This window comes from Phytophthora cinnamomi (assembly GCF_018691715.1).
Source record: "Phytophthora cinnamomi strain GKB4 chromosome Unknown Contig104, whole genome shotgun sequence".
Taxonomy (NCBI): domain Eukaryota; phylum Oomycota; class Peronosporomycetes; order Peronosporales; family Peronosporaceae; genus Phytophthora; species Phytophthora cinnamomi.
The window spans coordinates 152,242-164,916 of record NW_027151037.1 but is presented as its reverse complement, the minus strand read 5'-3'; the positions used below and the strand labels follow the sequence as shown (position 1 = coordinate 164,916).

The 12,675-nt window shown below is 60.2% G+C and overlaps 4 protein-coding genes across 4 annotated transcripts; 2 read left to right on the top strand and 2 right to left on the bottom strand.

Moving 5' to 3' along the window:
• Positions 1-1,661: 1,661 nt before the first annotated feature.
• On the bottom strand, positions 1,662-4,777 carry IUM83_05903 (putative amino acid permease YfnA; the record flags this gene model as incomplete). The annotated part of the gene is made up of 3 exons (XM_067930066.1): positions 1,662-2,590; positions 3,686-4,666; positions 4,741-4,777. 3 exons carry the CDS (start codon positions 4,775-4,777, stop codon positions 1,662-1,664), a joined length of 1,947 nt encoding a protein of 648 aa, XP_067782720.1.
• A 2,340-nt stretch (positions 4,778-7,117) lies between these two features.
• IUM83_05902 (DNA binding protein) lies at positions 7,118-8,242 on the top strand (the record flags this gene model as incomplete). Its single annotated transcript, XM_067930065.1, has 1 exon — positions 7,118-8,242. One exon carries the CDS (start codon positions 7,118-7,120, stop codon positions 8,240-8,242), a length of 1,125 nt encoding a protein of 374 aa, XP_067782737.1.
• Positions 8,243-10,240: 1,998 nt separating this feature from the next.
• On the top strand, positions 10,241-11,576 carry IUM83_05901 (engulfment and cell motility elm family protein; the record flags this gene model as incomplete). The annotated part of the gene is made up of 5 exons (XM_067930064.1): positions 10,241-10,543; positions 10,615-10,675; positions 10,742-10,839; positions 10,903-10,995; positions 11,073-11,576. 5 exons carry the CDS (start codon positions 10,241-10,243, stop codon positions 11,574-11,576), a joined length of 1,059 nt encoding a protein of 352 aa, XP_067782548.1.
• A 111-nt stretch (positions 11,577-11,687) lies between these two features.
• Positions 11,688-12,626, bottom strand: IUM83_05900 (uracil-DNA glycosylase; the record flags this gene model as incomplete). The annotated part of the gene is made up of 1 exon (XM_067930063.1): positions 11,688-12,626. The coding sequence occupies one exon, from the start codon at positions 12,624-12,626 to the stop codon at positions 11,688-11,690; it is 939 nt and encodes a 312-aa protein (XP_067782736.1).
• Positions 12,627-12,675: the final 49 nt, after the last annotated feature.

Below are 12,675 nucleotides of genomic sequence, written 5' to 3'. Positions count from 1 at the left end.
CGGCGCATGGGACAATATTTTGCTGAAGAAGCCATAGACTCGAGCTCCTCGCAGTCGTCGATCGAGCCGGGATAACTTTTTTCAAGCAAGGGCCGACGACGACTTCCCAAAAACGCAGAGGGATCGAGGGTGCCGTTGGTGCCGACGTTGCCGTTGCCGAGACACTCGCTGCTATTAGACAGCTAGGGTTTGCTGGCCTCAGTCCAGCGAGCCGAATTTCCGCCGCGGTGGCGCACGGCCCAATCCTGCGAGATGGCCGTGTCAGCTCGACGCGCCTACGTCGCGCACGTGCTCGAGTTGCTCTTGGCGACCGATAAGAGAGCCCTTTAAGGCGGAGCAGCAGCTGCTTTCAGCGAGCTCCTGTTTGCGGCTCCCGTGAGTCAACTCGGCGGACAGAGGTGGCGCTGGCGGTGACCGCTGCGCTGGTCGTCGCCGCACCACTTCCCAGCGCCTTGCATAGAGCAGCCCGACAGCCAGAACACGTGGTTTGCCTTGTCGTCCTCGCCGTCTGCCACCCGCCAGACGATCGCCAGGCCGCATGGCATGCCATGCGGCTCGCGTGAGGTGGTTCCGGTTGCTGTGCGTCTTAAGACGATGGCGGCAGCGCTTCGTCTCTGTCGGAACGCCGCTGGCGCCACTGCGCCGTGTTGGCTGCCGCATCCGTATACAGCTCCCCTTGTCGCGCGCGATCCCAAGAGCTCCGCTCGCTCGTTGCTTGGATGCAGTCCTGGCGCCTGCGCGGAGGTCGGACCCAGACGTTGCCATCCGAGCGGACAGCTTGCGGTCAGCGGTGCTGTGTGACACAGTGTGTCAAGATGTGCCAGTCAACGGACACCAAAGCTATCGCGCCTTCTGCTCGGCAGCGTTTCGGTCGTTGTCGCGATGCAGGCAAGAAGCTGTCACTCTTGTCACCGCTTCAAATTGCAGTGTATCAGATGCGCACAGCAGGCGACCAACCGACCGGTCGGCTCGGCTTCTTGCTTCAGCCAAGAGCTCAGCTCGAGGGTGAACCTGTCGGGCTCCTTGGTCTCGACAGCTGATAATCCTGTGAAAGCCGGCCGATGGCAACCATTGCGCGCGGTTGCGGCGGCCTCGAGCTGAGATGGAGGCTGTTGCACCAGCGAGTCTCGCATTGCACGCACAGGCATGGCAAGCTGAAGCGGATTCGTTGAGGCGGAGGAATCAACTCGTCGCCGGCGCGCGTGGCAGAGGGTTGGTCTTCGCGGCGGCGATGGCCCCTAGTGCGAGACTCCAGCCCCGCAGCAGAGCAGAGCGCTGCCTGTCCAGCTATGGCCCTGACGGTGTGCGCGAAGCTCAAGTGGGACGGCAGTCTGGCCGTAAACCACTTCGAGACAGGTTCGGTATCCGCGCGCTGTCAGCTCGTCATGCTGCAACGTAACGACCGAGCCGCAATGCATCGACCGCTACCACCACACAACGGAAGCCGCGCCGAAACTTCCCCACCGAGGCCAACTTCAACGGCGGCACTTGTTGGTGGCGACAACCATGCTGTCTGGTGCTCGGAGGACCCGTAGAGCTTGGAGGCAAAGGATCTTGCTAGGAGACAAGAAAACGCTCGCCAGTTCATTAATCATTTCGGGGCTATTTACACGGAAGCCCCTGTACATGTAACACGGAAGTATCTGTTCCCATCGATCCATTCATTTGTCTGCTCCTGCTTTCCCGCGGACCTGTTGGTACGGGTGCGCCGCGTGCTCGTCCAGGATGGCGACGAAGAGGCGGTTGTGCGTCGGCATCGGCGTCCGCAGCCATTCCTCCTGCTGTGCGGGCGTGGTTGCGTTCGACAGCTCCAGCGAGAGTGAGAGCTGATCCAACGCGCGCAGGTAGAGCATCTTATCCACGCGCGAGACGCGCCGCTTATTGTCGTACAAGAGCACTGTCGTTGGTGCAATCTCCGTCGTCTCTCCGGATCGAGCGGGAGTTATCACGAGGCGCAGCTGAACCACGCTGTCGTGGCTCACGTTGGCATTTATTTGATACACGCCATCCTTCACGACGGCAATGGCCCGCGTCAGCCCGCCCTTGGACTTGGAGGGCTGGAACAGCGGCTCCGCAATCTCGACCAGCTCCGTCCACTCCACGACATACCTGCGCGGGCTGTTGGCCGTTGCTGGCCGAAGCAGAGACGTCTCGGTCTCGGCGGTAGTTCCGGCGATCAGCGCGCGGCACGGCTGAAAAGCGGTCATCCAGTCTGAGCACGCGAAAACCCACCTCACGGCGCGACTCCGGTCGCGTTTTTCCTTCTCTGAGGCCTGGCTGAGGCTCGCGGTCTTTTTTTCGACAAGTTCGGCCACTCGCCGTTCAAGTTCCTGATCACTCTGTTGCCCCTCCTGTAGCGCGCTTTGGGCTGCCATCCTCGCCTGAACCTGCGCTTCGACCTGTTTAGCCAATGCCCGCTCGTTCTCCTCCTCTTGCTGCCGAAGCTGGTCACACAACTTGTCCCGGTCAGTCTGGACAAGTGAAAGTCGCTCCCTCAGACGCTCTACTTCCTTGGCAAGGTTCAGCAGTCGCTCGTCTGTCGGTACTAGCTTCATCGGGAAATGGTGATCCACTCGAAAGAGGTCGAGAGCTGGGTAAGCCACGATAAGTGTTAAGCCGTCACCATCGCCATGGGTATCTCTTGGATGCTTTTCTGCTGTGGAGGTTTGTAGCAGTACCTCTCCCTTTTCGCTCGCAGGCTTCGACTCGGCAGTCGCCCTGGGTTCTGGTCCTACAATCACAACTGCGTCGGGCTGACTGCTTAGGCATCGAAATAATGCCGTCAGGACAGTTGTGGTGGGAATGCGAACGTCAGTCTTCGCACCAGGAAGCTCCAGAACGTCAGTGAAGCTGTACTCGCGCTGTTGGTGGGTCGACAAATTCTCCATCCAGATCGTGTGAACTGGCGGCTTATCTGCCGACTCTGTAACACGGATGTGGTATTTATTGTCGAGGTCTGGAGGAAGCACCACTTGTGTCAGCTCCATGGAAATTTGAGCAGACGCACCAGTGTCATCCGAACCGCTATTCGTGTGTGGCGATGGAGTCGACGTCGAAACTGTAGGAGCACTTGTCGAAGAAGAGAGGAAGGAGTGTGTGTTTGCCAACACTGTTGGCGATGGTGTTGTTGTTGTTGCTGCTGCTGATGATGATGCTGCTGCGAGTGCTGGTGACGGTGCTGGCGCTGGTGCTAGTGTTGGCGTTCGTGAAGTGCTGCTCGTTCCCTGGGTAAATCGAACAGGTGAGCGCTCCTCCATTTGCTCCTCTGATACCTCGACTGGCGGACTCGCAATGATACTCGTCGCAGGAGAAGACAGACAACTCTTGACGCTGTTGGCTCGGGAATGCACCCTTGAAGGAGGCCGACGCGGGGGAGACTCACCGTATAGCTCCACACCCAGATCGAAGCCGTTATCACCGTTATCCTCCCATTCTCCATCAGCAGAAGCAGTGTTTGTGTTTTCCACTAAGTTTCGTAGAGCAGATTTTACTTTCTTCGCGACGCGGGTTTGAGGACGTTTATGCTTGCTCAGTGCCGTGTCAGTCGTTCGCTTTTTGCCGCGGTGCCTGTCCGCCGCGCTTTCTATCGTTTTTGTAGTGTTACCCGAATGATGAGTTTTGTGCTGCCTCCTGACTGTGTGCATGACCCCCCTCCTGTGAGACGTCTTCAACAGGGGCCGTGGACCTTTGTGAGTATCGCTCGGGTCATCGTCGTCGGCATCGTCGTCGTCGTCGTCGTCGTCGTCGTCGTCGTCGTCGTCGTCGTCGTCGTCGTCGTCGTCGTCATCGTCATCGTTATCGCCATCGTCATCGCCATCATCAATAGATATTGCAGCCCGATACTCACGCTTAGACTCAAGTTTTGTTCCCGCCTTGGGCGTGACCTTCACTGTGGGTTCCTTCTTGGCTTTGCTAGTTTCTTTCCGCTTGACGCCTTGGGTCTGAGTCTGTGTGTACGATCGGGATTTCCCTGTTGATGTCTGCACGGACTTCTTGGTGCTGGTGGCGATTTCCAAACCCTCTTCCTCCAGTTCGTCGTTCGTATCCTCCTCCTCCGAAGACGGCGACGAGTCTTCCTCTTCTTCATCGTATTCGTCGTCCTCCTCCTCCTCGTCGAAGCCGCCTCGTGCGTCCCCCTCTGTCCACTCCTCTTCCTCCGCGCTACTGACGCTATCGATCGTGACGCCACTGTGCTCGATACCAGTTTCGTTTTCACTCGAATCTGACGACAGCGCGATGGGGTTGTACGCCGAGTTGCCCACTTTGTTCTCAGACGACCGCCGCCGGTGGCGCTTGTGCTGCCGCTTCGGCCTCTTGCTGTCGCTGTCACTGCACGCACTATAGACATCCACCGTTCCCTGGCTGGTCCGGGCGCTGCTGCTGCTGCGCGCTCGCCGCTTGCCTCGCCCCTGCCCGCTGGCGGGCGGCTGGACGCCCAGAGGCACCGTCTCCTCCCCGAAAATCTTCATCTTGCGCGCGTAGGCCACGAGCTCCGCCTCACCCAGGAAGTAGTCCTCTCCCTGCTTGTGCTGCGGGTTCTTTGGGTCCTTGCCCGGCTTGACGTAGTAGTGGTCGTAGCTCAGCGCCGGGCCGGGCTTGTACTTCCAGCCCATCCGCGAGAAGTGCAGCTTGACGTCGCGGAAGTTGTAGACCCCATAGGACAGCTCTTGGGCGCAGCACGGAGGCAGAGAACAACGTCAGGTGCCTAGCGCACAGGGGGAATGCCGCCGACCGACTCACCGTGGCGCTTGCGGCGCTCCTCCTGGAGCGGGTCCATCACTGGCGCGCTGTTTGCCAAGTCAATGCCCACGGGCTTCCACTGTACATCGAATGAACATAATTTTTAAGTTTGCACATAGTTTGCGCCAATAGTTTGCACCAAGTTCGTGTTGGCTACACAAGTTGAAGTGAGCACTGCTTTTGCACCCCGGTGTAGGATAGTTGGGTGGGCTGGGGTATCGGAACCCGGTCCCGAAATGGGTCGGATAGCCACAGGCGTCCCCACCTCAAGCCTGGTGCGTGGTTTCCGGTGGCATAAATCTCTTTGTCAGTACTTTTGACGCAATATACTCTGGAGTACAAGTAATATTTAGTATGCTGTCGTATCGGTGGCATCCAGATCAGTGCAAGATCCCCCTGTGAGTGCCACCAGAATCCTGTTGTAAAGTGGCGTTTTTTTCGGAAACGTAGGGGTCCTATAGGACTTCTATTGGACTTTCAGCCCCCAGGTCGTAGGGAAAGCAATTGCAGGTTTTTGCAGGCATTAAAGCCTTATTGAAGCTGCCATTTCTTAGTTTGCTTCTGACTTCCTCGAGTTCCGACAACAACAAAGCTCGTCTGAATCGGTGCCTGTGGTTCTGTCATCTTGCTCTAACTGCAGCAGTGAGTCGGTGCTGACAATTTGGTATGGGTACCGTACGTGAACGACGATATCATTGTGCGTCGTCGGAGACGGCGACGAGCGGGTGTCACTGCGGTCAGTATTATTTATAATAACATACCCGAACACTATTAACGCAACGGACATGGGTACGCACTGTCCAGCGATTAGCTATAAACGAACAACTTCGTGTTGCACCACTAAAGTTAAAACTGCAATCGTAAGGTTTGACGTGCTCAAGGTCGTGATAGACGGCGCTGCCAGAGAACCGCGGAGCGATCCTGTAATGCCAACTCGCTATGATGACCACATGGGCTTCGCTATAATAGATCATAATTTTGAGCACGTAAGCGCTGCTGTGGTCAGATCTCGGTGCTCGCACGAGCCTCGTTTAGTCGAGGTCTAGCGACGCACCACCAAAACAAAGAAGGCCGCAAGCGACTTCATTCTGAACTGGCAGAACCCTGTTGTCCTTCCGCGATCATTTATCGATGTTTTCACAACTCGCGGACAGCGTGCTCGTCATCGAACGATGTGCGACTGTGGTCTTATGGGGAAACATCTCTTCCCCTTTCCTTACCCACTTTTAGCTGAAGCAGCAGCCATGGCACCGTCATCTACCAGTACTCCGTGAATGATCACCATTGCGGCTGCTTCAATGGATTTGAATCCTTGCCACCCCCGCCGCCAGCCATGTGCTCTCCACCCTCGTCCACGCCCGCCACAGCCACTGTCCACCCGAAGTCTCCGGTGTTTCTACTACTTAGTTTTCTTCTGCAGCAGCTAGATCCAGATGCATTCGGCTCTACCCTCCTGCTCGAAGAATAGGCTAAGAGTAGACTGCCCCCGCTATCCATCGACGCTCTCGAGCGACGTTGCCTACGCACTTCATGATCTGGAGAAACTCGCCCGCATCTCTCGGTTTACGAACTACCGAGCTGGTGCAGGCGCCACCCACCGTGCATCGTGATCGATCCTATCATACTTGCTGCCTCGCCTGTCCTCCCCGCCGAGCAGGACCTGGGTGCACGTTGCACTTTACCGCCGCTGCTGCCGACGATGCGAGTCAAGCCGCGCGGCCGGGCGACACATTCCGGACTGTCGTGTCGCCGGCCCGAACAAGATGTTCAGTCAAGAAAGTATTCCGCTGCGGGGCTTGTAATGCAAATTTGATAAGTAACGGACGGCCTGGCGAGCGCAGGCAGCGGTGCGCCGCAGGAATCCAGGTTCCTCAGGCACGCGCGCGCTGCATGGCTACGAGCGGTGCAGCCACGCGGGCGTTGTGCGGGTAAGGATGGCAGCCCTCGGCGCTTTGAGCTGCAGCGCAGCAAGCCCAGCTTCAACTTGTCCACCAATCTCTCGCGGCCTGGCCGGTCGGGGGCGCGCGTGTGCCTCTCGCCACCGACCGATCGAAAAGGCGTCGTGTACCGTTTTCAGGGTACATCGCGCCCGTCCCGTGCAACCGTAGAAACCGTACGCTTGACCGCCGTCCCACTGTTAGCATCGCGGCGCGCGATTGGCCGAGCGCCGCTCGGCGCGCTGACTCGATCGTGAATCCAGCTGGCGCGGACTGTCACCAAACGCGCGCCCAGCTGCCTTCGCATTTCCCATTTGGCCTCCGCAAGCGCACGCCGCCGTCCACCTCCAGCCGACCCGAGCGCACCGCCCCCGACGAGCCGCGTCTCTCTCAATTTCGTTCTCGCCCCCATCCCGCCCCGCATCATTCAACCCCCGACAATGTTGGCGCCCTCCTCGGACTACGGCTACGCGCCCTCGCCGGCCAACGGCATGAACGGCTATGAACAGCAACAGCTGCAACACCAGCAGAGCGGCGAGCGGCCCAAGATCTACATGCAGCCGCCCGCGATGGTGAGCGAGTACGGGCAAATGGTGCACCAGGGCACTCCGCAGCACGCCATGACCCCTCAACACGCCATGACCCCGCAGCACGCCGCCGCCATGACCCCGCAGCACGCCATGGGCCCCAAGTACGAGAACGAGCCGCTCATGATGAACGTGCAGGGCGGCGCGCACTACTACCCACCGCCGCAGATGGGCGCGCAGATGCTGCACGTGTCGTCGGACTACGAGTACGCCAACGGCTCTGTGATCACGCCGTCCAGCGCGCGTAGCGGCTCCAAGCGCTCGCGCGAGGACCTGAACCTCAAGGAGAAGAAGCGCATGTTCAAGCTCAACGACCGCATCAACCAGCTCAAGGAGATGTTGGACGAGGCCGGCGTGCAGACCAAGAAGAACAAGCAGTCCATCCTGGACAATGCGTCGCACTACATCGAGATGCTGCGCAGCAACCTGCTGATCGCCAAGCAGAAGGCTGAGCGGGCCGAGAAGCAGGCCGAGGCCTTCCGCGCACAGGCGCAGAAGTCGTCGTCGGGCGCCGACAAGGTCGTGCGCGGCTGCTTCCAGAAGACCACGACGCCGCGCGTGGTGGTGGACATGAGCATGCAGACGGTCACGTTCAACGGCGCGTTCGTCAAGCACACGGGCCAATCCGAGCCCGTGCTGAAGAAGCAGAAGACGCTGCGCTCGTATCTGTGCGCCGACCAGGACAAGTTAAATATCATCATGAGGAAGGTTCGCGAGACCAACCAGTCCACGAGCGCTCTCGTCAAGGCGGCCGCGGCGGGCGGCAGCGCAGTGACCGTAAACTTGGTGGCGGCTGTCGTGACCGACGACACCGGCAAGGCCACGAACGTGGAGTTCAGCCTCATCCCTGTCGAGCAACAGCAGTCTTCGGCAGGTAAGCAGACCGAAGTCGCGCACGACGAGGCCGAGACGTCTGCGGAGGAGTCGGCCACGGAGGACCAGTCCAAGGAGGAATCCGCGGCCAATATGCAGCTGTAAGCCCCCCACGGCGAGGGCTGCAGCGACGCTACTGGCGGGATGTGTACTATAAAGCGACGTGTGTCCAGGCCTGCCCAGCAACCAGGTGACCGACTGGTGCGGTGCGGCCGACCGTTGTGCGAGACCGACGAGAGAGCGGGGCCCGCACCCAGCTCGAGTTCGAGAGCGCCCGTGAGTGCTGAGTGTGTGCGTAGTGTGAGAGTAAGAGTAAGCTTCAATGCAAAGGTGAATCATGTACCAGGCGTTGCGTTGGTGGCGAGCTGCAGCAGAGCGCGCGTGCAGCACGTGTAGGTAGGGTGGGCCGGTCGATTCCCAGCGCGCTTGCAGACGCTGTGCCAGCCACAGGCTGTGGCCCACTAGCCCCGCGCGAGTTGCCTTGCGTGCTTTCCTCTCGCGGCAGGCCACACACCACCGGCCCGGCTCTGGGCGACAAGAACGCAGACCCGGGCAGACGACGTGCGGACGGCCGAAAGCGCTTGCATCCGTTGCCGTCTCCGCTGCCGTCGTGGCTTGCGGCGGGAATGCAAGCCCAACGCTACAAGTAGGATGATCGATTGATCCGGTTCTTTTTCGAAGGTGCAGGCTGCATTTGAGCCTGGTGTAGCGCCTTCATGTTCATGTGGACACTGCACTGCACTGCACCGCAAAGGCGAGCGCTTGTTGTCAGTGACTCAGCCCACATCTTTTCAGCTTTCTGATCGAGCTTTGTCACTCCTCTCCGTGGAATCCAGGGCCGCCAGCCGTAGCGCTTGGGCTGCAGCGCTAGTGATGCTGTGGAAGGAGTCAGGCACCGGTAACGAGCTGGCAGTGATGACTAAAGACCGTTTTTGCAAAAGGTTCCCCAGCAACCGTCCGTACCGCGATGTGATCCCATGCCTCCGATCTGGACAGCATTGTTGTCGCCACCACCACCACCACCACCACCACCAACTGCCACCGTTGAAGTTGGCCGGCTGGCAGCTCGGTGGGGAAGTTTCGGCGCGGCTTCCGTTGTGTGGTGGTAGCGGTCGATGCATTGCGGCTCGGTCGTTACGTTGCAGCGTGACGAGCTGACAGCCCGCGGATACCGAACCGCCTCGAAGTGGTTTACGGCCAGCCTGCGGTCTTGGTGCGCACCTGAGGCTCGGGCAAGGGCTGGACAGGGTCTGCTGCGGGGCTGGAGTCTCGCACTAGGGGCCATCGCCGCTGCGAAGGCCAACCGTCTGGCCACGCGCGCCGGCGACGAGTTGATTCCTCCGCCTCAACGAATCCGCTTCAGCTTGCCATGCCTGTGCGTGCAATGCGAGACTCGCTGGTGCAACAGCCTCCATCTCAGCTCGAGGCCGCCGCAACCGCGCGCAATGGTTGCCATCGGCCGGCTTCTCAGTTGTCGAGACCAAGGAGCCCGACAGGTTCACCCTCGAGCAGAGCTCTTGGCTGAAGCAAGAAGCCGAGCCGACCAGTCGGTTGGTCGCCTGCTGTGCGCATCTGATACACTGCAATTTGAAGCGGTGGCAAGAGTGACAGCTTCATTCCCTGCATCGCGGCGACGACCGAAACGCTGCCGAGCAGAAGGCGCGATGGCTTTTCGGTGTCCGTTGCCCCGCAGGTCTTAACACACTGTGTCACACAGCACCGCCGACCGCCAGGTGTCCGCTCGGATGGCAACGTTTGGGTCCGACCTCCGCGCAGGGCCAAGACTGCATCCAAGCAGCAGCGAGGGGGGCCCGCCGTGGCATCTAGCGAGGAGTAGCTCTCTAGATCACGAGCGACAAGAGGGGCTGCTATCATACTATCAGATACGTACCGGGCATTTGTCCCGGGATCGGTAGCTCACTCGCGAGCTGAGCCATCCAGTGCCATGTTGAAGCGGAAATGGGTACATTCAGGGCACGTTTTGATTCGGCCTTATTTCAGCCAATGGTGTGCAGCGTTACTGGTGGAAGTTGCAATCTTGAGTGCATACTCAAGGCAAGTGACCTGCTGGAGGCGGCGAATCTTGGGAGGCGCCTGCTTGCGATGGACGCGTCTCGCCCTCTGCTGGCCGGGGACGCGGGCGACGATGAGGAGCAGGGCGCCCGCTCGCCAGACTGTCTGTCTAGGTACCTGTCGGCTGGCGGCAGCGGCGCGGGCTTCTCCAACGGCAACGGCCACGCGCATGGTCAGACGCCGTACTTCGCCCCCGGCGATGGCAAAGGCGACGAGGACACAGACGAGAACAGGCAGCTGCTGTGCTGCCGGCCGTGCAGCCAGTGGCCATGCTGGAAGTGGGTCTTCCCGGACCGCATCGGCGACTACGAGGACTTCGCCTCGTCGGCGCAGGTGAGGCGCCACAGTCCGAGAGAGGAGGAGGAGGAGAGAGACTGAGCTTGTTCTTGCTGCTGCTGCTGCAGATGGGGGAGATCTACGCCCTCCGACAGACGGCGCGCGAGCAGTTCGACCCGATGCTGCCAGGTACTGACTGAGGGAGGGGCTGAGTGGCGAGAGGAAGCGGGGTCTGACACGCAGCCACTTGTGCAGAGGACGACGACATGCTGCAGCACCTGTGGAGCGGCCTGTTCTCCACGCTGCCCTACGAGGGGCGCGTCAATGTGCGCTGGCGGGACGTCGGGTTCCAAGTGCGTGGGCCTTGTCGCGCGTCTTAGGGCCAACGGAGCTGACTCCTGTTGCTCATGCTGCAGAATGACGACCCTGCGTCCGACCTCCGCACCTCCGGGCGACTGGCGATGCGCATGCTGCTCTACTTCTCCGATCACCTCAACGATGAGTTCAAGGTAAGGGCCTCAGAAGTGCTAGATGCTGCTTGTTCACTTTTCACCCTGGCTCAATTGGTTTTGTTTGTGTTCCGCAGCGCATGCTACGCGAAAACCGCTTTCCTGTGTGTCTGTGCGCGCTGAACCTGCTGGAAATGCTGCTGTGCCACTTGAAACTCAAGGAGCCACTGCCTCTAGTTTGTCCGTGTTGTGGCACGGAGAACGCCGAACTGGAAACATCACAACAGCCAAGTCGGACGCACCCTGAGCTGCGCGGCTTCACCGCTTTGATGGGCGATGCGTCTTCACTCGCATCCGCCGCATTCTCTCATCAACTCGCATGCGCCGAGGGCGGGCCGGCAGAAATCGCACTTGCGCACGTATTTGCCCACTCGCTTCTAGTGATGGACGCCGTGTGGAAGCAGCAATTACAGCGCGACCCGACCACGACGCTGATGCACTTCCGTGAAGCTCTGGTTGAGACGCGAGTGCGTATCGTGGCGTTCCTCTCGCGTCGACGCATGCCCCTCACGCTTGCAGAGCTCGACGTATGGGGGTATCGGCAGCGAGCGCGGTGCCGTAGTTTCCGCAAGTCGGCGTAGCCTCTGGTCGATACGTCAGTTTTTGTATTAGGTAGTAACTAACAAGCTAGCAATCAAAGGATACACACGGCGAGCACGGCAGCTCGCCAAGACCATCCACCCCACCAGGGATTATTGCACGCTCCAGTCGATGGGCTCCTTGCCATGCTCTTTGAGGTAGCTGTTGGCACGCGAGAAGCATTTGGAGCCCAGGAACGGCGCGTTGGTCTTGGTGGCGCCCAGCGGCGACGGGTGGGAGGAGCGCACCACCAGGTGCCGCTTTGTGTCGATGAGCGCACCCTTCTCCTGTGCCGGCTTTCCCCAGAGCAGGAACACGACGTTGGAGGCCTCCTTGTTGACCTTGGAGATGACGGCGTCCGTGAACTGCTCCCAGCCGCGCTTCTTGTGCGAGTTCGGCTCTCCGCGGCGGACGGTAAGCACGGTGTTGAGCAGCAGCACGCCCTGGCGGCTCCAGCAGGACAGGCAGCCGTGCGACGGGCGGTCGATGCCCACGTCGTTCATGGCCTCCTTGAAGATGTTCTTGAGGCTGGGCGGCGGCGGGACGCCGTGGCGCACCGAGAAGCTCAGTCCGTGGGCCTGCTGCGGCCCGTGATACGGGTCCTGGCCCAGGATCACCACCTTGAGCTCGGAGAAGGCGCAGTCTCGCAGCGCCGCGAACACGTCGGCGGGCGGCGGGTACACGGTCTTCTTGCGGCCCTCCTCGCCCTCCAGGAACCGCGCCAGCGCCTGGAACGAGCCGCGCGAGAATTCCTTCTGCAGCACGGCGAACCACGACTCGTGCAGGAGCGAGCGGAGCTGCGACGTCTTCTGTAGCCCCGCGAAGCTCGTCACGGCCAGCGCTTCGCCCTGCTCGACCTGGTCCTGGTCATCCTGCGTCTCGGTCTGCTCCTGCTCCTGCTCTTGCGTCTCGACGGTGGACGCGCTGGTCTCGACGTGAGTTACTTCGGTGACGACTCCGGCTGTCTCGGTCTTGTCTGGCTGCGTCGTGCGGCGCTTCTTGGCTGGCGGCTGCGCCCCGAAGAACGAGCGGATGTCGCGCGTGGTGCCCATGTCTTTTGGCGCGCTTTTTGAAGTCCCAATTTTCAATAAAATGGTATCA